The sequence below is a fragment of the Clytia hemisphaerica genome, unplaced genomic scaffold (genome assembly GCF_902728285.1).
Source record: "Clytia hemisphaerica strain Z4C2 unplaced genomic scaffold, Clytia hemisphaerica genome assembly, whole genome shotgun sequence".
In the NCBI taxonomy this organism is placed as follows: domain Eukaryota; kingdom Metazoa; phylum Cnidaria; class Hydrozoa; order Leptothecata; family Clytiidae; genus Clytia; species Clytia hemisphaerica.
The window spans coordinates 760999-786660 of NW_027104247.1; the positions used below are offsets into that span (position 1 = coordinate 760999).

The 25662-nt window shown below is 35.7% G+C and overlaps 2 protein-coding genes across 2 annotated transcripts; both read right to left on the reverse strand.

The window, feature by feature from the left end:
* Positions 1-6424: 6424 nt before the first annotated feature.
* Positions 6425-20172, reverse strand: LOC136816366 (coiled-coil domain-containing protein 112-like). The gene is made up of 14 exons (XM_067072689.1): positions 20021-20172; positions 19494-19674; positions 18708-18832; positions 17831-17920; positions 16833-16908; positions 16246-16417; positions 13795-13881; positions 12227-12376; positions 11311-11445; positions 10212-10316; positions 8419-8559; positions 7464-7559; positions 6975-7108; positions 6425-6538 (listed from the first exon to the last, which is right to left on the reverse strand). The coding sequence occupies exons 1-14, from the start codon at positions 20112-20114 to the stop codon at positions 6505-6507; spliced, it is 1620 nt and encodes a 539-aa protein (XP_066928790.1). The 5' UTR covers positions 20115-20172; the 3' UTR covers positions 6425-6504.
* Positions 20173-20667: 495 nt separating this feature from the next.
* LOC136816367 (phenylalanine--tRNA ligase, mitochondrial-like) lies at positions 20668-23630 on the reverse strand. Its single transcript, XM_067072690.1, has 4 exons — positions 23016-23630; positions 22500-22776; positions 21925-22196; positions 20668-21475 (listed from the first exon to the last, which is right to left on the reverse strand). Exons 1-4 carry the CDS (start codon positions 23589-23591, stop codon positions 21308-21310), a joined length of 1293 nt encoding a protein of 430 aa, XP_066928791.1. The 5' UTR covers positions 23592-23630; the 3' UTR covers positions 20668-21307.
* Positions 23631-25662: the final 2032 nt, after the last annotated feature.

Here is a 25662-nt window from a genome sequence, read left to right on the forward strand (position 1 = left end):
CTGACACACTTCTTGTCTATAATTCATAAATTATGCTAATTGGCTATAATTGGATCAAAGCAAGTCAAGTCAAGCAAGGCTTTCCCACTTATAAATAAGCCAAGGACCAGAAATATTTGCGATTTGGAGAATATGAAAGTTACCCCACACCTTTAAAAATAATGCCAAATGATGTTATTGTTTTGTGTCTTTACTATAGCTGTAAAACAAACAGTTTCTTCAAACAGGAAGTAGAGAGCCATTATCAAATTTAGCAAAGTGGATAAAAAGTTCCAAAGAACTATCCATATCTTATTTTTTCTCATTTGTTGTACATACTAAATTTTATGAAGAAACAACAAAAGGTTCCCATTTGGTTAAAAACTGTACCGTACATTTGAATGATAAACAAGCCCTTTTTCATAAAAAAAATGCTTTTTAAGGTCGCAATTTTGGAAGTCCATAACTTTTAAAAAGTTATGTTAAAGGGGTTCTTTTTTTGCCGCAACCTGCTGCTTGCCTAATCATTAATCATTTCCGTAGCTTTAGCTTTTTGTTTTGTTTTGATTTGGTTTTTTTTATTTCGACAGACTTCAAATAAAAATGTTTGAGCGCTTGACGAATAGTATTCGATTTTTTAAGCGACGGGTACATAATGCATAAAACATAATGCATAATGCATAATATTTGAAAAATGTCAATTTTAGAGGCTATAATAAGGAGAATTTGAAAGATAATACTTTCAACAAAACAAATAAACCATTTTCTACCAGAAAATAAAGGGTAGAAAGCTGTAAATTTGAATTTTGCATGATGAAGAAAATCCATGATCCACCGAAAATGCTTGTTGCCATTTTAATTTTCATAGTTGTATTTTACAGAACGTATATAGCGTAGAAAAAACACTAAAATATCTCCTCTGTATATTACTTTTCTATAAACTTGAAAACGTAAATTTTAAAGCATAAGATCTTTCTGGGTTTTCTCAGAGATCTTTTCGAACAATTGCTAATAAATTTCAACGGGTTTTCCCTCTAATGCTTTTTGTTAGATAAGCCAATATCCAGCCAATATAAATCAAACAGCTTCATGCGAAAGCTAGATCAAAGAAAATAAACTTCGAATCTTTTTACATTCGAATGTTTATGTTTTCTTTTTTGAGAAAGAAGAAGGGGGAAAACCTTTCTGATCTGTTGCATCTTCTTATTATTTATGCTGACGGAAAACCCTTTGTTGTTATGATTCAAATGTTTTCTTTTTCGTTCGGATTCGAAAAGTAAATATTACGTCTGGCAAGTGAAATCCTAGCCTGGGAATCCAAGCGTTAAACTTTGTTCACAGCTGTTCACAGTCTAGTTCATGATATTTTTGCTGCTTGTTTAACGCTTGGCGCAGGTAACTCGCCTGCAGGGAGATTCTTCCCTGCAATGCAGGTTCGGCCTGATTGGCCAGCTTTCGGCGTATTACTTGGCAGTACTTTCGCGCGCATTTTGATAATTTCGATGCGCACGCATAATTTATGGAAAAAGCTGACTCTGCAGAAAAAAGGAAAACAAATGAAAATGAAAACATAGATTCATTTCGAAACAAAATGGCTGTTGGCTGGAAGTCTAAATATGATGTGGTTTTTAGTAGTTTTGAAAGTCTTTAGAACTTGTGAAAGAGTTTTTATGGTAAGTTAATTATGTGTGTTTGCCTGGGTTTCCAAAGTTCAGAAAGTCTGTCAACAAGGGTTCACACACAAACTGTTTATAACATTCTGTGTCAGACTAATCTACCTGCACCAAGCTCTATAATCTTAGAACTTTTTGAGGTGAGGTATTTTTGTTTTTTCTAAGATTATGAGGTGGATTCCCAGGCTAGTGAAATCCCTCTGATTGAAATTTTTACAAGAAACTCTTCTAAAGAGGTTTTCCCGGTTTTAGTCTCTACAAAGGAGAGTTTTAGAAAATATAAAATCGTTCTGTAAATTACACAACACTATATGCATTATGCAATATGCATTATGTTTTATGCATTTTGTACCCGTCGACTTAGAAGGAAAGAAAGAGCGTTGCACGGGGCGACGGGTGTTGTGCCGTCGTGGTTTGAGTTCTATGTTTGGCTGGGGTACAAGGCTTACGACCCTGTCTCTTAATTGGAGTTTTATCAGTGTCTCTTTTGCCAGCAACTTGCGAATTGAGGTGGATTTTCTATTTTTATAAATTAATCCAAAGGGTACCGTGAGAGGTCCTAAAGCCGACAGCCCAGCCCAGCCTAAAGCCGATGGGGTCTTTCAAAGATACAAACTAAAATAAAAACAAACCTTTCGCTGTGACGCAACGAAGATACCAAAGTGTCAACTAAACTGAGAGATTTGATACATTGAACCAATTGAACCAAATAACAATAATTACTTCTTATAACAAAACATATTTTTTTATTGCAATATGCACATCGTCATAAATGACAACAGTAGTAACAGCATCATAAAAAGTAACGAGATGTTTTGATTTTCCAAAGCACACGAAAATATAAAAGAGGTCTGTGTACGAGCGTGCTCATTTTGAAACGTTACGTAATCAAGCCTGGTTTCTATTACTTTACACTGGCACTTGGCTTGATTGCGGGGCTAGGACTTTGTGCAAGGATACATATAGACGACGTATATTACATTATATTATATATTACATAAGAATACAAATAGACGACGTATATTACAATTATTATGTATTACATGACACCTTGCTCCTATTCTAGTAAAGATAATATATGTCGTCAAAGAGTACACTTAAATGAAGAGCTGTCCGATTGCGGGCCTTCCGTAAATAAACATTCGGACTTATAGGTGGTAAAGAGGGCGTTGATAGTTGCCGCCTCATTGATTTGATGTTTGTTATTCAAATTAGTGCTACCGCATCCGCCCTTTTTTCAACTTCGCGCCATTTTTACAATTTAGTCTGTTTGTTTCTTGATGGAAACCAGTCCAAGTTGTTTCGTATTTTTCCCGCACAAGTCACTTTTATTACAAAACTGTTATCGTTTTAAACATGAGCAACTGATCCAGAATAAAAGGTAATTATTTTTACAACTCGCACTTTTTAATTACATTAATTGACATCTTGACATTACAGCTATCTTGTTAGATGTTTTGTTTCGAGAGTTCTAGCAATAGTTTATCGTTCAACTTGGAGAGGGAATGTTTGTAAACATAGAATTTTTTTTCATAACAGTTATTTGGGGGGTCGGAATTAGGCTGGGCTGTCGGCTTTAGGACCTCTCATGGTACATTATGTACATTTTCTCTGATATACTAAAAAAAATTGAATAATAACAATTTAAAAGCACTAATAAAAGCAACATAAATTAAATAGAAGAAAAAAATATTTTCAGAAATTTTGCAAGAAAAATTTCAAATGAATTTTGCGAGAAGATTAAGACTAAAATTCCTAGCACAAAAAAGTTGCGAATAAGAGAATTATGAGGTAGTTGTGACCAGGAAAGGGTCAGACCAGTGGAGTGGAGTCTGGCGCGCTGGATCGCTTCGCTTGCTACGACCCTCGACATGGCCCGAGAATTCTCGGGCCAAAACTTTTATTGGAATTCGCGTAAAGCCCTAGTATGGCCCGAGCTGGCCCGAGAATTCGGGCCACACGCGGGCCACGCACGGGCCACACTCGGGCCAATTTTTGAAAACATGATTTAAACAGGCGTGTAATTTCAGGACTGAATTTTTTTAACATTTTCTTCGAGAAAAACTTGGTTTCTCTTATATATTAAATATATATGAATGTTGTAAATTCATATAAATATTAAATGTCTTATTTGGTATGAAAATATAGTTATAAATATACTTAGGGTGGAAATATTTGCTAGTAAACTGGTCCTGGTTTTAGACTGAAGCGTGTCCACAGGAAGCTCGTAAAGTTTTTTTGAGCGATATAAACAAAACAGACAAATCTTATTTTGTACTATTTTGTTTGACTGGACATGCTGAATCAATTTAACATTTAACATGGCCCGAACATGGCCACGGGTCATGTTCGGGCCAAAATAATTGATAGGGTCTCTCGGCCCGAACATGGCCCGAAGAGGCCCGAGAATCCTCGGGCCATGTCGAGGGTCGTCGCTTGCTTCGCAACTCTTCTTATTACAATACAGCTAGTTTTAATAGTAACTTTTTTGAATGAAGTTGGAGTCTGGATTGCTTCATAACCCATATACAATACGGCTAGTTAAATGGTCCTGTATATAACGTAAAAAAATGTGACAAGCACAGAAGAAAAAAAAACTAGCTACCACCCAGGATAATTTTAGAGACAGACAGCCCAAAAGACAAAAATGTCATTATTGCAGTAAAAGTACTGAACCTTTACTCGTTAGTTACCATAACTGACCATACTGATTCTTCGTTTAGGATCATTTACTAGCTGGGCTGGCGGAATTGCAACACAAAGACCCCAAAATGACATATCTCTGGTGAAATTCTGAAATTCCTCGTGTCTCTAACTTTCGTAGCTACGGCTAGCATTTTGATTTCTTTTTTTTTTGATGATGTAAGCTGTTTACTCACTTTCGATTTCAGATAGACAAGTGCGCGCGCGGGCGGGGAGCGGGCCCGCAAATTTTTTTCCCGTAAAACCTGAATTACCGGCCCAAGACCTGGGAAACTTAGCGACTTAGACTTGCTTTGTTGCCATGATTTTAGAATTTATAGTGGCCCCAGACCTGAATTATTGGCCTAACTAGCCGTATTGTATAAGGGTTGCGAAGCGATCCAGACTCCACCTCAATTCGCAAGTTGCTAGCAAAATAAGAGACTCTCTAAAAATCCCTCTTCTAATAAAGCCGCTATAGAGACAGGGTCGTAAGAGCCTTAATGCCCCAAACACATTACATAATCCACGGCGACACAACACCCGCCGCTGCCCGCGCATCGAACTTTTGTTTTCCTTCTAGTTAGGGTATTCTAGTGTAAATGGTGCCTTAATAAAATCGAACGATATTCGTCGAACGATCGAACATTTTTATTCGAATCACGAATCGCCCGTCGAAATCATCACAAACAAAAACATGAAAATAAAACAAAAACAAAAATGTACAAAGATGGCTTGTTGGTTCTTCGGCAGTTTTGATTTATTTCTTGACAAATTCGACAAATTTGATTACCTACGTACTTCTTTATCATAGAATATCCACTTGGTTTTGCAAGGTAAGTTTCGTTCACTAAAAGAGCACTCCTCCCGCCCGCGCGACTTGCAAAAACCTCTCATTGATTGACCTTATTTTTTGATACTTGATACTTGCTGTTAAAAGTCAAGGGATGATCCTTTATGTCACCCTTCAAACTATTTTTTTTTTCATTTAACAGCAAAATAAACATTAAAAACTGAAGAACCACTGCTTAGATTGCTTAGATGCGTGCCGCCCCCGCGGCAATCTGATCAACTTCAGATTCTAAGTCCGTGTTTCGGCTTCCGGTAATTTTGTTGCTGTTCACTGCTAGGGTACACCATTTTAAAACGGCATTTTTCGCAGTCCTAGCTACCAAACCGAGAAAGTTTTCGTGGCTTCAAGCCAAACCATTCAAGGTCATTTTGATAAAATCATCGGTTTGAAGATGTGATTTATATAGCAAATTTTATAGCAAATTTTCGCTTGGGATAGAAGTTAAAGGTACGTGCACAATATAGCAAAACTGCTTCGCTCATAAATTCGCTTCGCAAAAAGCTCTAAAAAACTAGTAGAACACATTCATTAGAAGATGATCAAATTGAAGTACTTTTCCATGGGAATATAATGGTTCGTTTATCTTCTTTTTCCAAAAAAGCAAGTCTCAAAAGTCGCAAAGTTTCCTGGGTCTTGGGCCGGTAATTCAGGGCTTGGGCCGCTAACGGAAAAAAAAATTGCGGCGGGCCCGAACAGTACCTGTGTTCAGGCCTAGACGGCAGTCCAGGGATAGTATTCAAATTAGCCGATCGTCGGTTGTTTAACCGGGCTTATCGGCTAAATAACCGTATTAAAAATGCATTAAAAAAAATCAACAATTTTCTTGTTTTTAGGGTAATTGATGATATTGTCTAAATAACCGATGATAATAGGCTAATTTGAACATATCCCTGACTCTGTAACAAGGAACCATTGAAAATAGGCCGGGATACTTAGGCAAATAGAGGGTAGGGCATGTGCGGCCCTTAAGGGTTCCTGTTTTGGACTTTCAAAGTCCCACTATGGGTTGGAAAAATCAGAGTCGATTTTCGAACTTTGACTCGGACATACCCTCTGTTCGTTTCGGAGTCCTAGTACCCCCCCCCCCGGGACATTTATAAACAAGTATTCTCGTGTTATGCGAAATTCCTTGTTTACTACTGCTTATTGTACCGTAATTCATTCTTCCTCAAAATATATTTCATAGTATTAATTTATAGCAATCATTTTATGGAAATGAGCTTTAAAATTTTATGTGTAATTTTCTACTTACAAATTCTTCCTTATTTACAAGATTTATAAAATCCTTCATAAAATGTACATTCATTTTCATTTCTATCATGGTATCCCTTGCCGCCATGACGGAACTGCCCTGTTTGATAAAAAGGAAATAAATTATTTTCTAGCTGATTTAGCTAGGGTTAAATACACCCTTTTACCTTTGAAATTTGACACTTTTTGCACATTAAACGGTTCCAAAGCAATAAGGTATATCATGGCTTAGATCACAAGATTTACGTTTGGTGTATAGCTGAAGGCCAAAGTAGAATCCCTTATGTAGGATTTGAAGCGATTTATTTCCTACATAAGTTTCGCGGTCCGCGTGGTTTTCATATGAACGCTGGATTGGAAGTAACATTTACCACCATAATTCGAAAAATAATGTAAAACACGTAAACAAAGAAAGTGTTAAATTCAATCAGTTACCCGAAATATGACCCGAATTCACTTGTTTGGGAAGGGTTGAGTATTCACCTCTAGCCTTCGCCTTGAAACTCAATATTCCCAAGGAGATAAGAAAACAGTACCTGTGAGGCAAACCACGTGTTCCAATCATGTGATCCGCTTTCGTCCGGTTGTTTTCCGTATCATTTTGTCGCCTTTTCCACCCTTCCGTTGGTTTGAGTAACCGGTTCGGATCACGTTCGACATGAATATTAATCTTCAATAGGAAAGACAAAAATAAGAGCCAGTATAGTTCACGTTATTTTGCTGATTAAGAAAATTTTAACATAAATATCTCGTAACCTAGCCATTGAAAACCTATAAACCATATTTAATTACAAATCTAACTGGGCAACTGATGGCCTCGACAGATAAAATATCAAACTTTGGGTCGTATTGGATTTTTTTTTGACTAGATTGACCCTATTTTTGTTATCTGTGAATGATTTTTCAGGCAAAAGGGTCGAAATTTATTTTTGAAAACCTTTCTTAAAAATCTTGTTTGCAGGGGTTTGTACTGGAAATTGACGTCATCATAAAATGCCCCCAAAAAATCAAATCTTCTCTTATACCCTTCCTTTCAGCTTCCGCAATCTCTCTTCCTTTTCTTCTTCTGCAACCTGGGCACTAAGTTGTTTCGTCTTCTTTTGATCCATTATACGTTCATTCTGGAATCAAAGTGTATAGATTTTAATATTTGTCACATCCTCTAAACTAATGTGATAGACATTAAAGGGATAATCGGACAGTTTGGGATATTTTGCTTGAAGAAACCCTCTGTGGTTTTGAGTAAAATCGGTAAGTATTTTTATCTAACTATATTCTAAAGTCAAGATCACAACAGTTAAAATTTCTGAATAAAAATGGGTTCTCACACGGTTTTTACGTTCAAATTCTATTTTGTAACTTAATTATGTCGACTTTGGAAATATTTAGGCAAAAAGATTTTGAGATTTTGCTCAGGACAATAGAAGCATTCCACGTGCCAAATATCCCAAACCACCGGATTATCCCCTCAATATAAAAATTGATTTTGAATAGTTGAAAAGGGAAATCGATATCGAAGATCTGCTTCACTGTCACAAAATCGAACGTCAAGATCGAATGTTTTTGAATGAAAACGAAGATCTAATGATAAAGTTTACCATTTCCAATATAGATACCAAGTCATCCTCTTCAGCTTAACAAAGCCTTTAGCTCTATTTAAACGGTGTTATTTAGACTTAGCTCTATTAAAATCTTTTGATTGGAATATATAAAACTTAACATGAATTGATATTTTTGGTGAGGGATGCTTCCCCTGGTATTCACGATACTCGTGACGTAATGTTTTCTACGGAAAGACCCCGGTTTTTGCCAGTAGTGGCAAATTTTATCATCGATTTTATACAACTTTTGTGTAGTTCAAAAGTTACTGGTAAAAACCGGGGTCTTTCCGTAGAAAACATTACGTCATGAATGTCATGAATAAAAGTAGTGAGAGATGACGCTCGGACGGTTAAAGGTCACGAAAAGGCAATCACTCACTCTTTCTCTGATCCTCTCTTTCTCCAGCGTGGAAACTTGTTTACGTTTTTGGCGTTCTTCATCTTCCCTTATTTGTTGCATGATGTCTTCTTCTTCACGTCTCTTCAATTTGTATTCTTGGATTTGTATCTTTGTTTCAAGCTAGAAAAGTAAGAGGTGATGCTCGAACAGGTAAGAGTCACGAAAAGAGTTGGCAAGGGAATCTGTATCTTTGTTTCAAGCTAGAAAAGTAAGAGGTGATGCTCGAACAGGTAAGAGTCACGAAAAAAGTTGGCAAGGGAATCTGTATCTTTCTTTCAAGCTAGAAAAGTAAGAGGTGATGCTCGAACAGGTAAGAGTCACGAAAAGAGTCGGCAAGGGAATCTGTATCTTTCTTTCAAGCTAGAAAAGTAAGAGGTGATGCTCGAACAGGTAAGGGTCACGAAAAGAGTCGGTAAGGGAATCTGTATCTTTGTTTCAAGCTAGAAAAGTAAGAGGTGATGCTCGAACAGGTAAGAGTCACGAAAAAAGTTGGCAAGGGAATCTGTATCTTAGTTTCAAGCTAGAAAAGTAAGAGGTGATGCTCGAACAGGTAAGAGTCATGAAAAAAGTTGGCAAGGGAATCTGTATCTTTGTTTCAAGCTAGAAAAGTAAGAGGTGATGCTCGAACAGGTAAGAGTCACGAAAAAAGTTGGCAAGGGAATCTGTATCTTAGTTTCAAGCTAGAAAAGTAAGAGGTGATGCTCGAACAGGTAAGAGTCATGAAAAAAGTTGGCAAGGGAATCTGTATCTTTGTTTCAAGCTAGAAAAGTAAGAGGTGATGCTCGAACAGGTAAGAGTCACGAAAAGAGTTGGCAAGGGAATCTGTATCTTTCTTTCAAGCTAGAAAAGTAAGAGGTGATGCTCGAACAGGTAAGAGTCACGAAAAGAGTCGGTAAGGGAATCTGTATCTTTGTTTCAAGCTAGAAATAGTATGTACAATATATTACACCTCCTTCTCACAGACCCGGTGGGATAGGCCAAAATATCATCCAAGTAGAAATTATCCTCCAATACTTCAATTTTTATCCCCAAAAAAATATAATCAAATAAACCAATTCTCGCTGCCAAATATTGTGCTTTTCTTCCATACACACTGCCTTTTTTAACGGAAGCAATGCAATTCAAATCCCAGGCAATAAAATTTGGGAATATCAATCCCCATAGAGTTTCAGCCATTATTTTTACCTCTACTGGCTGAAAAATCCTACCTGGTCTGTGAGAAGGGGATGAGTTATTGGTACTTAAGTTTAGTAAAGTAAGGATATGTTTTTTTATATAGAAAGCGAGACTAACACTAGCGACCACACTCGTAGACAAAAGCTAAACTAAGGAGGTGGTCTTGCGGTACTGTTAAAAAAAAAAATCAAAAAAAGGTTTTGTTAAAATTAGAAAAACTACATAGGTTATCAAATAATATATGACTAGAGAAAAAAATTTTTCCAAGATCTTTAAGACGAATAATGAATTAATGGATATTAGACCATTCTTGTTCTCTCAACCACTGGGTTTAAGTGTTGTTCGCACTTTAAAGGCTCTTTGCTTGTTGGTCAATTATAGCCCAAAGAACATAACACTTTGGCCGGTGACATCAAAAGGTCTTCGCTTTCGCTAATTTGGGAATCAAATAATTTGGAGTCATTTAATTCTATGCAAATCAGGAGTCAAATTTATTTTCAGCAAAATCACATTAAATCAACGCAAGCAGAGCACTTTATTCTAACGCGGCTAACGGGAAATCATCGTTATAAAAAAAATATTCAATGTACACTTACCCTTCGTTTTTCTTCCATTAGTTTTTGAATTTTCAGATTTTCACGTTCATCTTTTAAAATTTCTTCATTATTTCTTTTCATCTCTTCTTCTTCCGTCTTCATGGCCTGTTTATGTATTAGTTAAAATTTTGTTAGGCGAGGCCAATTTATGTTGTTGTTTTACGGGCCAAGCTACCCACAAAAAGGGTCGGTCGGCGAAAAATAAATACAGTTCACGCTCTCTAATTCGACGTTCTACTATTCGATAGGCTCCCTTATTCGATGAAATTTAAAGTCTCCGTCAACAAGAAACTTTCGTAAACGACGCTCCATTATTCGATAAGCTCTCTTATTCGATGATAATCCAATTTCCCTTGAAGATCGAATTAGAGAGCGTCAACTGTATAAAAGTAGAAGTTTACGTATAGAATCTCCTAAAAAGGCAGCAAAAACTACTACAACTTGACAAAAATGCGGAATAGAAAATAAAAAGACACAAACGCTCAAATTAAATGAAAAATTGGACATAAAATTCATGGATTAAATGAAAAATTGGACATAAAATTCATGGATTAAATGAAAAATTGGACATAAAATTCATGGATTAAATGAAAAATTGGACATAAAATTCATGGATTAAATGAAAAATTGGACATAAAATTCTCAAAACCTTGGAAAACTACCAAAATATTTTGAAAATTTGGCAGTCTGTAAACCAATGAAAATAAAAAAGTAGTACCGAAATCAATTTTATTTTTTAATATTTCGATTTTTTTAATATTAGGGTCGGTCGGGCCCGTCAAACAACTAATCAAATTGTTCTCGCCTTATCATGTTTTTCTTTTTGTTTTTCAAAACACAAAGTTACAAAAAATATAAACAGTAAAGTAATATTTCATTTAAAATTTTTTTTTCCTCTTCAGTTTCATTTTTTTTCTATTTCATAATATTCCACTTTTGAATATTATTTCAACCAACGAGCACTAAATCACTATCTAATTCAAACTATATAAAAAATACAGCCTTTTTGTAGATTTTTGCAAACTTTATTGAGACAGATCTTAGAGTCGGAGCTAATGAAAGAATCTACTCAGAAATATTTTCATATATTCGACCTAACCTTCCATTTTTGTAATTGGAGAATTCTTTCTTGTCTTTCTCTTTCGAACATCTCATCGCGTTTTTTTTTCTTTTCCATTTCTTCTCGTTCTCCGAGCGTTGTGTCTGAGTTCGATAACATGTCGTCTTTGCGATTCTGAAAAAAATTTCGGCCAGTCAACAAGTAAATTAGGAAAATTCAGATATTGCATTGTAAGATGATATATGCTTACATGTGCGTCTGTCATAGATCACCTCCCCAGCTCTCGGGGTTGTCGATGACAAGATGTAATATAAAAGAACACCAATGTTTCTGATTCTCTGCATAATTAAAAATTCTATATTCTCGGTCAGCTTCGGGATATGAAAAGCAGTTTTTTAGCGATGTGATAGCGTAATAAAGGTTCAAAGAATCAATTTTTATTTCCAAACATCTTCGTAAGCTATTAGTCACTGTCACCATTCATAGGGTCCTCCAGGGTTCAGGTACCCCCAAAAGATTGAGGTACCCCCAAAATCTTTAGAATTCTAAAGTAGCCCCCCAACTTTGAGTTACCCTCTTGGTCAGGGAAAACATATGTTTTCTCCTTACGAGACGGGCTTGTTCTCCTTCACTGTGATTTAAAGTACAGTGTACAAGAAGCAAACTGGGTGAAAAGAGAAAGACAGATAAAGTTATAAAGTCTTCTGAATGAAAAGGTTCGATTCAAAATTGGAAAAATTGGGTTCGTCAAGGAAAATACTTCATACAAAACAACAGCCCCCATGAAAATGCAGGTACCCCGAAACATATCAGGTACCCCCTGAATTTAAGAATACTACTTCCAGGTACCTGGCTTTTTTACCACTTTTTTTCGGTACCCCCAAATTTCTGGGGATGGTGGGGTGTACCCTATGCCGTTGCTCTCAATAACCAATAAACAGAACATTAGACTAACCGTTTTATTTTTCTTCCATTTGCGGATTGCTTCTCTTTTCTTTTCATTCAAGACAGTATATTGTTGATACCATTCGACGTGTTGTTTGATCTCGTTTTCGGTGTGTGTTGGTATACTTTCTAAAGCTTTCTCCATGAACTGACTTGGTTTCTGAAAGCATAGTCAAAGAATCATAAGGGTACAAAACGTATTAAAATTCTTAGTGGCTATACATCTGCATTGGTATGCTTTAAGACTTCTCCTTGACTTGGTTTCGGAAAGCATAGACAAAAGCTATCTACCCAAAGGTAGGGGAGGGCACCACTCTTTCTCCCTGGATTTCTCGACTTAGCCTTGATCTGTCTGTTTAGTTGTTGAGCATCAAGAAGAGAGGTATCAAGTACTATTTTGGGAATCTTTGTTATGACCCGCAATCAAAGTCATAATATTTGAAAAAGAAGGGAAATTTCCACGAAATCCTACAACCACAAACGATTTGGAAGCGCCCTAAATTTGGTTGGAAGGGTAGAGTTAGACACTAGACTTAAGACTTAGGAGTCCAAGAATGGTCCAATAGGGCTCAGAATATAGCCTGGAAGTCTATAAACCCCTCCCGAATTGAAATATTCGCATAAATTTATCAATTAGCCCAAAAGTGACTTTCTCGCCCGAACTTTAAATTTCTAAAAACGAGGAATTAACCAAAATTCTCACTTTATTTTGACCGAGATTGCGGCTAGGAATCGAAACCACGAGAGCCATAACTGGATGCTCAACTTTCATGCTACAAGAGTATTCTGATTCTTAATATTGAGCTTATTTGTGTTGTGTTTCCTGTAGCAGATAAAGTTTTTGTTTAGACCCTGATTGACTGGGGATGGTGGTAAATCGACACTTTTATCGCACTCGAATGTGCGGGTCACAACTGAGGATTGTTCTAGTTTGAGTCACTCCTTTATCTGTCGAAGGCTGGTAGTACACTCGCTAATTCTAAAATAAAGTACGGAGACCAGAGGGCCGTTTACTTGAACCGGCAGGTAAAATAATGTAATTTAGATTGCTGGGATCATTGCCTAAATATAGAACATGGAGTATTTTCAGCTTTAGAAGAATAATTAGCTGAAAAAAAGCTAAAATCTTTGAAAAAACAAAGTTCTTTTCCTCTCTAAGATTACGAGGACCTGTCAGGCGAGACCAATTTAATTTGTTGTTCTACGGGCAGATCGTTAGCAAAATATGGGTCGGCCGGTCGGTAAAATAAAAATAAATTTTACATTCATCAGGGTTGGTAAAGTACCGAAAATGTTTTCCAAAAAATATCTGGTTCGGAATGCTTTTCTAAATTTTTCAATTTCTTGAATTAATTTTCAGCTTTATTCAAATTTGATTCTTACAAATAAGTAGTGTGTAAAATATATTGTATTGGAAATTCAATATTATTATTTTTTCGATTTTAGCAAAAATATGGTCGGTCGGGCCCGTAGAATAACAAATTAAATTGGTCTCACCTCATGATACAATTTGAATAATTGAGTTGACCGCAAAACCATATCCAACATGGCAACACAACTTCAAATTATATACAGTACCTTGTATTGTTTTTGTAGTTTGACAAACAGTTGATGATCAATATCGTCCCATCCTCCTTGATGCCCGTTCGTCACTTGGACAAATTTCTGAAAAAATAAATAATTTCTTCTACCATTTTCTTCAATAGTGCTTTTAAGGCTGGCGCAAATGCATCCAACATTTTATCTAACATGGAAATGCATATGCGCCGGCCTTTAAACAAAAGAAAGACCAACTTTTTTACTTCCTGATAAAAAATAATTTTCTTGTTAATCATACTTTGTCGTGCTTTTGTCTTTGTCAATAATAACAAAAGCCATTACTCTGTATCGAAAATAAATAATTTACGACGGGCTCTTCTAACTTAAACTATTACCACCATATAGTTGTAAATATGAAAGAACCCTATTACTTTTAAAAAAATGTGCAACTCTTAACCTTTTCAGCCCGGCAGACGTGTATACACGTCGAGCATACGTTCCGGCAGACGTGTATACACGTCTTTTTGACATAGTGATCTTCTAAGCTATATTTCTCCCATTGGCTTCTTTGCTAGCCGTAGAAGTAAAGAAAAACGGAAAGTAGAGGTTCTAAGCTTTCTTTTGATATATGGTGATGTAATGTTTTGATCACGTGGTGAGGCAGCAGATTTCGTAGAAAAAGTAGAGAAAAACACTGAATCAAAGATGGCGACCAAGAAATGGGTTTTTCAAACTTACTGCTGAAGCTCTTGGATTTTTTGACTGGTTTAGGCCACTTTTCTTCATGGAAACATTGTTTTTATAATGGCAAAACATCCAGTAAGTATATCCTATATTTTTTGTTTTGTTTTTAGCATAAAAATTCCATTTATTTGTCATTTTGACCACTTTTCTCGACAAACCATAGGCGGGTCGACCCAAACTTACGGTACTTTTTACTTTTTCTTCAGGTTGGAGCATGGAAAGTTGACAAATCCAATGCAAAAGTGTTTTCTGCACCTCATATATTTCAAAGGAGCACCAAAGAATTTGAAAAGCCTGGATTTATGTTGAATTGCACTACTTCTTTCACTCCTCTCCAAGCACCAGCGACGGTCGATCGATCCCAAAATTCTTGGCTCATAACGATGTCCTGATTACAGCTTATATGGATCAAAATGATAGCAGGAACCACATAACAACCACATGGAATTATTATGATGACATTTAGCATCCCTTATGGTCAAAAGAGACCAGATTTGATAGCAATGAGTTTGCCTCAAAAGGCTTACGGTTTTTGGAAACTTTGCAACTGTCGCCGACTATGCCATCTAGTTTCACGGTAGCCGATACCCTTCAAAAGCTTCAGGAGCTAAGAATACTGACTGAAAGTGTTGCTTAGATAGTTGGGAAATACTTTTACACCATTTTTGATGTTGTAGCTGCTTCTAGAAACAGATTATCATCAAAATACTTCAAAATTGTATGTATTGGATTTTTTTAGCCGAAAATCGTGATTTTTGGCAAAAGTGACCGATATTTGGGCGGCTGGTGTGACACATACAGATTTTTCTGGATGCTGACTTTTGGTATATTACTTCAAAATGATGTATAGATTGATAAATAGCCAAAGACAAATTTTTTAATTAACTTCCCCCACTTTTTTTTTGCTCTAGAAGTGAAAAATGCAGAAAAAGTGACATTACCGCAAAACGTGAAAAAAAACTGTGGTTTACGTGATGCTACCATTTTTGTTGGAATATTCTATTTGGATTGGTACCTGGTCTAAAAGTTGTAGAATTTAATTAGCTTTTCAGGGATACCTTACTTTTTTTCTAAAGATTCCTAGTTCTTGAGTTATGATAAAATAACTGAACATGTCTATTTTCTGAAAAAATGTTGCGCGCTGACAGCGTGAAAATTTAAAAAGTTGCGCGCTGGAAAGGTTAAAAATAAATAAATCAAAATCGAGGGAGGAATGATGTCATTATGAGAGTATATAAATACTGTATTACTTTAATGGGATAAACTTTCGCGGGGATTATATTTCGCGGATTTCGCGGATTGGGTGTCATCCGCGAAAATCCGCGAAATTAAGTCCCAATGGAAATTTGGAAGGGCCTCATCCGCGAAATTTAGTACCCGCGAAAAATTTGAAATCTTTCTTCGATCCCCGAAAATTTGAAATTTTAAATTTCTATCGTCGTTTTTTGGTCCCGCATAGGTAAATAGAACACTATCATTGCCGAATTTTCGCATACTACCATATCAACATTTTGAGAGAAGTTCTGTTTGCAAAATTTGGAATCACTTTAGAAAAATTAGATTTAATCCTGATCCGCGAAATTACGCAAAAAATCTGGGAAATCCTCATCCGCGAAATTAAGTCCCCGCGAATATTTATCCCATCAAAGTATAAAAAACGGTAATCAGTGTAAATCAATTGTCATGAGCGATTCTCTTGGACCTGCACAACAAAATGAAATGAGAGAAAAGAAAGTAGCACGTTACCTCGAACAGGATGACTTCTTCAGGTAATCTCTCATCTTTTCCCTCTTCATTTTTCTTCTTTATAGCACTCTGAGGGATTGGAAGTGTTTTATTGGACCAATTGTCAAACTTTTTATTGCAGCTTTCGATCTCTATGCTCAATGATTTTTCCTCCATCATTAAATCTTCGTAACTGGTAAAAGAAACATTCTAAACATTGTAAAGGTAGACCATTTAAAGTGGTTTTTTTTTAATTCAGATCAAAATTGAGTCACAGTTTTAGCTTAGTCAGTTCTGCAATTTGAATTTTATGCAGATTACCAGTACAGATTTCTGCAAAGCCCGAACGGCTAGATGTCATGCTTTAAGCTCTTCCAAGCAAAAAAAAGAATATTGCAAAAAATATGGCTGATATTATTTTCGAAAACCTGCGAAGCTTCTTATTGGGGTAATGTCACGTGACCTAGGTAGGATTTCCTCGAGCCCTTCGGGCTTTATAAATCTATGGTTACCAGTAGTCTGAATCTCAGATATCTACAAATCATAAGGAATTAAAAACCTCAGCCTAGTCAGCAGCCTAGTTTTCAAGTCAATGAAATCAAACTTACATCAATTTTTGTTTTTCTTTCATCTGCATAATATCAGCTTCGATTTCTTCCATCAAAATTTTCAATTTTTCCAAATCTAGACAGAGGAAGAAAGTCAACCATTCGTGTATTGTGAGAATCTATTTGCAAAATCGTCCGTTTTAGACAATCAATGGGCTTTTCCAGAAAGAAATTTACTCACTGTTGAGGATATTGATTTTTCGAAGTATCGAACCCCCTGGATAGCCTACTTCATTAATAAAGACCCCCTGGATATCCACTCTTAAAAATATGCTCAATTTCCTGGATATCCTCTCTTATAAAGTTACTTACCCCTGGATATTGTATTTTTACTTGAAAAGGCACTTTACCCCCTGGATATCCGCTCCCTTGTAGATATTTAACTTCCCTGGATATCTGATATCCTCAACAGGGGGGGTCACGGACTATTTCCGGAAAAGCCCAATGCGAGGTGAGCATTTATCTGAATGTTTCTAAGCGCTACGTTTTCTTATGGAGGGGGCTGTTTCGGCTAGGTGAGGTGAGTGGATTTTCGGACGTTACGTCATAGTTTTTGACGAACCAAATGCATAGTGGGCAGCACCCCTCCAACCCCCACCTGAAAAAAGTCACCCCCACCTGTATAGGGTAACCCCCACCTAAGATTTGTGAGCAGGCTAACCCCCACCTGCTTAAATTTTTCTGAAAACCTCCAACCCCCCCCCCCCCTAAAGTTAGGGGGGGGGTTCCCACTATGAAATGAATGGCTAAAAATAGATCACGTGACGTTCGAAAATCTATCCCACCTTGGGCCAGCCCGCCCTTATATAACTTTACACAAAAAAAAAGGTTTTGAAGTCCATCAACAATCTAGTTTAGAGCTACACTCAACGTTATTCAAATCGTTTACAAAGTTTTATTAAAGATCGTAAACTTTACCGAAGGAACCAGAGTTGTCTAAAGGGCATTGTGTATACCTTCACAAAAAATTATCGATCGTACAAAATTTATACTCTTACTAGCAGGGCTTTTCTGTGCTGGTAATTTATCACGCTTGAATCTCTCCAATTTTATTCCAGTTTTACTCAAATTTTCTTTTAACGTTTCACCTGTGTAATGGAATGAGTATATGAATGGATTATATTATTGATTGGTCAACCATTTCTCAAGAGCTCATGTTGGGCCATCCCAAAAAATATTGTTAAACACATGTCACAGAGCTGCACAACTGAGGGCAATATTTTCATTACAGTCCTGTCATTATTGTATTTGTGGTACCCAAATGGCGGCACTACTCAATAGCGGTGTAAATGCATCGAGAGAGCTAGATCTACTTTTCCTCGAAAACTTTTGATGATGTAGCGCCGTTAAACGTTAGTTTTTAACACTGCAATGTCTTCTTTACAGGTACAAACTTAAAAAAACTTCGATCAAAGATGGCGGATATAGCTTGCACTGGACCAAGCTATTAATATATAAAGGTCTATAATGTGATATACCTAACCTAGATTCGTGTGAATTAATGACACCAGATAAGAAAAATAAAGGCAAAATGATGCTAATGTAGTGTCCATTTTCTTTGAAAATGATTGACGTTACAATGTAATGAAATTTCTTGACGCCGGGCAGCTCCGTGCTATGTAGGCCCGTCGCCATGCAAAAAGAACAAATTGCACTGCTTCAAAATACCTGTATATTATAGTGATGGTACATGTCCTCAAAGTCTGCTTGTTTTGTACATGCGATAGCCAAGCCCGAAAAATAATTTCTTCCCAAGAGAAGAGAGAATCTCTTTAAACTCATCTTGATGTAACCAGAAAAGAGCACAGAAATACAAAATAATCTGCAAGGTCTAGATCAGATCAGATCCCTAAGGTTTTGCTTTAACCATCTTACGTTCTATCTTTCGTTGGGAGTTGTACTTGTTTTCCATTTCTTCCAAACTCTTAAACGGTTGTTCATCGCTCTTTTTCTTTTTCGCGTAAAGTTGCGATTTCTTCTCTTTCTCCATCGTGATGATACTGGAAAGAAGGAATAAAAAATCACTCCAGTTTGAGTAAAGGAAAAAATCTTTGAATACAGACAACACAGGCATCTACAAAACCACAAGTAGTATACTTTCATGGGATAAACTTTCGTGGGGATTAAATTTCGCGGTTGGGCCTATCCGCGAAATTCAAAATCTTCGCGGTGACTTAATTTCGCGGGTGGCACTATTGGGTGGCAATATTTTCACGATTTTGTGACTTTTACAATCAAATCATGCATGTTGGTTTCTGAAATACGCATTATTAGCGCCTTTTTGATGCAAGTAACCATTCAAAAAGTATTTATTTGACATATTCTGAGTTTTGTTTAGAAATATTTCGCGGGCGATGCCCTTCCAAATTTCCATTGGGACTTAATTTCGCGGATGACACCCAAATCCGCGAAATTTAATCCCCGCGAAAGTTTATCCCATTAAAGTAGTATATAAGGAGCACGATCCGTTCCACCCTTTATCTATAAGAATGGTGTTTTCCATTTCATTATGGATATTCTTAACTTTTTGGGAAAATCCTAAAATATTCTTATACTGGTTCTGTTGCCAAATTCCATGATGGTGATATTCTTAGCATGTTCTTATTATTTTTACCAATTCATCATGAATATTCTTAGAACATAGTCTCATTAAAAACATACTGTGTGGCTAGTTGTTTAATCAACGCGATTGTCTCTTTCTTTTTCTGTTGTTGTTCTCTGTTCGCTTGTGTGTTGGCTGGTTTGGACTTTGTTGAAACTGCTTTGGTTTTGCTTTGAGGTGTTTCGATGTTATCATCACTGTCAGTGTGCTCTTCAATAGCTTCATTTATTGCTGTTTCACCTGCACGTGAAAAGGAATCAATCAGTAAAGCTATAGGCTACTAGAGAATACTAGATTAACTAGAATACTAGGCTTGAACTTATAAACAAAACGACGTTGGGTGACGTATAATCTTTAGTCGTGTAATTGTATTCTATTTTATTGTTTTTGATATTTTGATGTGTGGTTTCTTAGAATTGAGGCAATTTATGAATTATAGGGGGAAAAGGATTCCAGCGCACTAGTAATTGTCACAAGACATTCATGGTTAATGTTGGTATGAAATAGCAAATACGTTTTTAATTTGAACCAATAAAACCATGAGTTTTCATTGCAAGAAAAATGATTACCTAAAGAAATATTGTACCTTTTGATTGGTTGGTTCTCGTCCAATCACATTCATCCAATTCATGTTCTTCTTCATCATCAGAAGATGACAAAAATTCCACAAACTCCAACATTATTATTGATTTGGCTTGTGTTTATTTTTCTACTGTTTGTTTGTTTGCTTGTTTATCTACAGAAACAAGAAAAGAGGGAATTACAAAAATGTTAAAAAGAACAATCATGGATGGATAAACCAGTAAAGTTATGTAATAAGGGGGTTTTTGTAGGGGTTCGAAATACCAATTTCCCGTCAAAATTTTTGCTAAATCCCAGAATCCCGAAAATTGAAAAAAATGATAACACCGTCACACCGGTTTTTAGAGGTTAAAATACCGGCACAATGGGAAGAAATAAGGCTAAATACCGTCACCATCTGATTTTAAAATACCGTTTTCCCGTCACTTTTTTCGTCAAATCCCGTAATAACGTATTAAAAAAGGGCCAATCCCGTCACATAGTAAAAGTACAAACCTCCCCCTAATAATAGTGCAAAGACGTGTGAGCATCTCCAAAAAATTATTTCGTTCCCTTAAACCAATTCGCTTATATAAGAAAGTGTTTTTAATAACAGGTAGTACTGTATGTAAAAATTACCAGGCAAATTATCATAAGGAAAACTGTACAAAATTAAAGTCTGCAAAATAAAAAATATATTTCAAAGCCATCTCCATTTTCAAAGAATTTCAGCGATTAACACTGGGTTAAAGGTGAGTTGATTAGAAATTCAACAACAGTAAAAATAAAGAAAATCGTTCTTTCATTCGCTGACTATAATTATGCTACATAAATATATATTATGAAAACCTAGTATGAAAAATGCAATTTCAATTATCCTAATTTTTCAAAATGTATTTACAATTTTACATTTTTATTTTGTCATCTTTATCTTAAGGTATTAGACCGTGACATGACTCGTGCACTAAAATTAACTCCAAGTTAAACACTGAAAACTCTATAAAATACATTCACCATACCGATTCATTGAAGTCTCAGGTTTTTGTTTTATTTTTGACAGGCCATAAAATTGGATACTTCTCAATACGATAAGACTTTCATTTTTGAGAATTGTAATTTCAATTTTCATCCATTCAATTACTAGAGCTATTTCACCAATCCAGATTCCTCACTCAGAAAAAACTGTTGTCTGTGAACAAATCTATGGACATTTAATGTGCTGGTGTAGGAGTGGTGTTGTATGTGTTGTTGAGAAACATCTTGAATCTACTTTTCATAACAACAAACCAACAAAACAATCTAGACTTGATGATCATCTTAGTTCAATATGCAGTAATTTCGCAGCCTCAGATCTTAGTTTGTTTTGGACATCATTGACTTCTTCGTCTCTAAGTGTTCTATCCATAGCTCTGTATGTGATGCGGTAACAATGAGATTCGCGTTGTGTTTTTGGATGTACGAATTGGTCCACTAATGTCATCTGAAGTGAAAGAATGAAATAGAAAATAAAGGACTTTGTCCTCTCCAAAATCAAAAATTTGAAATTAAAAAAAACATTTCACAAACGTTATTATTAGGAAATTCTGAAGACAAAAAAGATTTTCTCCTATTTTTCACAGTATGAATTGAGAGAGAAGATCATAATACATAATAAAATTTGAATTTCCATTTAATTAAATACAAGATGAAAAAATCGAGGGTAATTATGAGATTATGACCGATACATGAATTTATTTTTTCTGATAAAAATTGCTTCAAAATTTATAATAAGATGTGGGTAAGATAATCACTTTGAGAAAGACACATAAAATGTTGATAAGTCGATATAAAATGTTTTCGTTTGTTGACTGTTCGTTTACGGAGCTGTTTGAACTTTTTTCTTTTCTTTTCTTTTCTTTCAAATGATACGGTTTAAAAGAATGTTTTTACCTCTTCAATAACATCTCCACCTACACTTCTTGCGATTTCAAATAAATCATTTGACGAGAAATTCCCATCATTCACCCAAAATGAAATGTCTTTGTAAGAAGGCGGATATTTACTGAACGGCTGGAATGTGGTGTCAACACCTGTCTTGAACTGCTTAAGAAAACGTTCGTCTTCACTCCAGAATAACCTGATATCAGGAATATCAAACAACTTCATGGCGAATCTCTCTAAACCGAGACCAAAAGCCCAACCAATCCGATCACCTGCACCAGCTATAGATGAACAGAAATTGTAATTTTCTCAAGAAAAATATTATATGAAGATTTTTGGAAAGTATAGAGAATCTTTTTCATAAGAAACATCTTTTACATCTAACAAAATAGGTCAAAAGTCTTTTAAACTTTGTGAGGTGGTTATGCATCATTGCAAACCTAAGTCTGATAAAAATCTTTCTGAATTAGAAAATCTTATCTTAGCTTTTGACTTAGCGAAGTTTTTTATCATTGAAACTCTCGCAAAACTCTTCTTAGCTTTATAGCTTTAACTTAAAATTTACCATAAACAAACAGTTTTACCATATTTTAAGATCTGTTGTTCCAAGATGCCACACCCCAACATTTCCATCCACTCACCGTTCAACTTGACTTCAAGTTCCCATGAGGGATGAGTGAATGGAAAATAAGCATCTACCCATCTCATTTCAACGTTATCACCAAAAAGATTTTCCACAAGTTTCATTAGAGTATATTTTAAATTAAACTCTGTGATTCGTGCAGCATCTATCGTGTGTTCTGCTTGTTTTTCTTCTGTCCTCATTGATGCAGTTTTCTCCAAAATACGTAAGGAATTATCCTACAAAGGACAAAATTTCAAAATATATGTACCAAAAATTAACAGCACAAACATGCCCTTTGCAACAGTTCAGCCACTTTGATAAAAAAACTCATCTCTGCTAAAATACTGGCTAAAGACATAAAAAATTGACAAAAATCTTCTTAGAAAAAAGCCAATATTATTGGGGCAAGGCATCACATTATGCATATTATAATGACTTTGAATTATTATAGTCAAGAAATAGTATTAAAACAAACCTTTGTTTCCTCGAACAGTTCGAAGTCATCAAAGATACGTACACCTTCTAACTGATGGAAAACTGGGAAATGACTCTTATCAATTGCATCTCTTCTGTAACAATCTCCAGTGTTCAAGAAGGCATTCCAACCACTGCTTATTAAATCAATTTCATGGGCTGTAGTGTGAGCTCTCAACATCTGAAGATCATTGATATAATAATTGTCATTTTTACTACGGCTCACATGGTCTTTTGGTACTAGCAAATTGTCAAAATTCTGTTGTACAGTTACGACAGGGCTGATATTGTCTATAGAGGCAAAAACACATCCACCATGACGGTTACGAAAGTATCCATGAAAATAATCCACTATCTTTGATTTTACAATCTCTAATGGGTGATCCTTTGTGTTGTGTAATTGTTTATTGAGCCTGTTGATAATATTTTGAGGGACATTGGTCATGTGATCTTTCTTGTAATTGCGTCCATTTAATTCAATGGTTTCTAGTGTTGACATACATCTTAACCAATAGCCAGCTGTAGTTGTGTTAGAATTTTTCAAATGTCTTAATCTCTGTCTCAAGATGACATTCATTTTTATCAGCTAAAATTATGATGATGTAACATAAAATCATTATTTCATCAAGTTTCGCTTGAGATGCAATCCTTAAAAAATAAACTTTTCCATGTTATGATGATACACAAATTTCTCAATGGAACAAGAAATTATCTTTAAAAAAATTGTGGAAATTATTGATTAGCTATTATCATAACACAACGCGTTACAAGTTAAAATTGGATTGAGAGAAAATAAAAATGTTTTTTGGAAAAAATAATTACCATCCTAGGGCATTCCCTTGAGAACGGTCCGAATCAGAAACATGTCGGGAAATTTCGGTATTATAAAGTTTTTATCCCTCTTTTTCCGAATTCATACATGAAAAATCAAGTTTGATGAAAAATTAGTCAAAACAAGGAAAAATACCCCAAAAAATCGGTATCAGAATTGAAAGTACTTTTTTTACAGAATTTCTGAAAATTTTGAAAATCGCAAATCCTGTACGCCCCCCACAATATAATGATTCTAACCTTATTTATTGTTCCCTTCTCTAAAGACAAGTGTTAAAATTAGAACAGGGTTATATCAACATAAACAATTAGACAAAACTAGCCGTACCCGGCTTCGCACCCGCCGAGGGGTAGATAAGATGAATGCATGATCATAAGCCCTTTGGATAGAAAGGGAAATAATACAGACTAATTTACGCCCAAAGAAAGAAAAAATTACCACTTTAAAAGGTTAAAAGCTAAAAATAATGTTTTGTGACGTCTTTTGGGCCCTGAATAACGTTATTGAAAGTATAATAAACTTTTCACTTGACTGTAACTATTCCTTAAATGACCAAATAGATTCTTTTGTTGATTTACAATCCAATGAGCTGTCAATCATTGTTTAAATCCTTGCCAAACTCAAGATATCGCTTTTTCAGGTTTTAAATGACGTCATTGGACCCCGTAATGAATATATATATTTTTGCATATACTCATTTTTGTTACTCCCAAATATACCCTCCCAGCCTTTTCTCCATAGAATTTTTGATCCAATGAGGGGTCAACCATCTCCTAACTCCTTTCCAATCTTGAGAAATCACATTTTTCCTGTTTTGATGACGTCATCAAGTGAAAACGCCTAAAATTCAGCCAAATTTAAAAGTCACTTTCAAGCCTCATAACTTCTTCCATCTTATTCCCCATAGAATTCTCGATCCAATGAGAAGTCAAAAACCTCCCAACTCCTTTTCAAACTGGAGATATCACATTTTGAAGTTTTTCCCAAAACTGTGACGTAATTTACCCCTAATGTTGTCAACGGTCAATTCGCGAATTTTGGGATTTTTGCGGTCAACGGGTAGCTTATGCCCCTAAGGGTCCCAAAAAAACAAAAAACATCAATTATTTACAAGGGAAAGTGGGTTTTTAAATTTGCGAAAGATTTGCACTGCAATGACTTCTCCCCCAAAATGCTAATTTTCACACTCTTCCCCTGACCTAGACAGGAGACCCGTCCTGTATTTTTATAATCTGATGTATACAGGACGGGTATGACCTGTGAGGACGATTTCTGCCTCAAAAAATTTACAGTGGGAAATTCGAATGTAGCGCTGTCCTCACTTACTAAAATAAAAACCAAATTTCGGAACTTGCGCTTTCTCTAAGAAAGTGTGACCAGTAAAAGAATAACAAAATTTGATTGGCTATATCTTCAACCGTTATTAGGATCTAGGAAATTCAAACTCTCAGCCCATACCATGCTATATATTTCGTCACCAGTATATAGAATAAGAAATCATAGCATGGATCTCCAGGCTACCCCTGACCACTCTCGCTTTTGTTTTCAACCACCCATCCAAACAATCAGTCACGTAACTCTCGAACCCTGTTCTCAAAAACCCATAATGGCCCCCTCACGGCTCACTCACATTAGACTTTTAGTAATATAGATTATGGTATGCAAAATTAAAGACGTTTTGAGTTAATATTTCTCTGATTAGACCTTTGGTGACGAACAGTAAATATTTTATTTTGCATGTCTCAATCAGATTACAGTATTATTCAAAGAATTGAAGATGGAGACAAGGTATCTACATGCTAAACAATCCTGCTGG